Source organism: Debaryomyces fabryi (genome assembly GCF_001447935.2).
Source record: "Debaryomyces fabryi strain CBS 789 chromosome Unknown contig00411, whole genome shotgun sequence".
NCBI classification, from domain to species: Eukaryota; Fungi; Ascomycota; class Pichiomycetes; order Serinales; family Debaryomycetaceae; genus Debaryomyces; species Debaryomyces fabryi.
In genome coordinates, this window is record NW_015385835.1 from 1 (window position 1) to 951 (window position 951).

General features: G+C 54.9%; 1 protein-coding gene across 1 annotated transcript; it reads right to left on the minus strand.

Annotated features, from left to right (window-relative positions):
* Positions 1-56: 56 nt before the first annotated feature.
* On the minus strand, positions 57-376 carry AC631_05989 (uncharacterized protein; the record flags this gene model as incomplete). The annotated part of the gene is made up of 1 exon (XM_015614818.1): positions 57-376. A coding segment is annotated over one exon (320 nt), but the record flags the coding sequence as incomplete, so codon positions are not given.
* Positions 377-951: the final 575 nt, after the last annotated feature.

Consider the following 951-nt stretch of genomic DNA (forward strand, 5'->3'; position numbering starts at 1 on the left):
GACAATACTTTTTGGTCGGGTACGCCACCCCTAGGAACCCGAGGTACGACACAAACGCATTTTCGTTCGACGACGATGGATTAGCACCATCACCTTCTCCCTCGTCGTCGTCCTGTTGTCCTCCGCCGCCATAGAGTGGGTAGTACAAGCTTGCCAAAGACTCTGGCGCACCAGTGGCGGCCATCGCCTCCAAGTACACGCCCAAACCGCCGTCATTGTCGTCGCCATCGTCATCCAAGATCCCGGCAGCTATGGCGTCTCCTTCCAAATCCATTGCATTGATGTCATTTGGGACGGGGGTTGTTGCATCGCTTGCCAGATGATCGGCCGGAACTGCAAGGTTTTCGTCAAAGTCCTTTCTGATGCAATGGTCCATGATCCAGCACACGAGCTGGTCTATATTGCGAAGCGCGGACTCCGTAAACGTCTGGTCCAAGATGCGCATGCGCTCGTCCGCACTGATGAATTGGGCGTACCCGGTCAACTTGTGATAATCGCGCGCATTCACCTCCAATACGGGACAGCTGTTGTTGTTGTTGTTGCCAGCACCGTAATTGTCAATCATCTCGCTGAGGGCCAAGGATGCAGGTGTCTTGGGCCCATGCATCAACACCATGTAGACGAGCTCGGCCATGTACTTGCTGTATTGGACACATGTCAGGTACGTCTGGACCGCGCGGAAATACGTGGACAGACTGTGGTTGTTTGCCACACCTTTAAAAAGACGCACCACCTCGAGCCCTGCGAGATTGACCTGGTTGATATTGGCGCTGAGAAGGGTCATGGCACCCACCAAGAGCTGGGCAATCTTTGCCACCATGTGCGCTTCTTGCATGGCTTTGACCTGCGAGTCCACCCGGTTGCGGTCCACCTCCTGGAGAATTTTCTTTACCAACGGGTGGTGCTGCTGGTTAGGCACAGTGGTGGTGCGCAGGTTCTGGACGGTGTTGT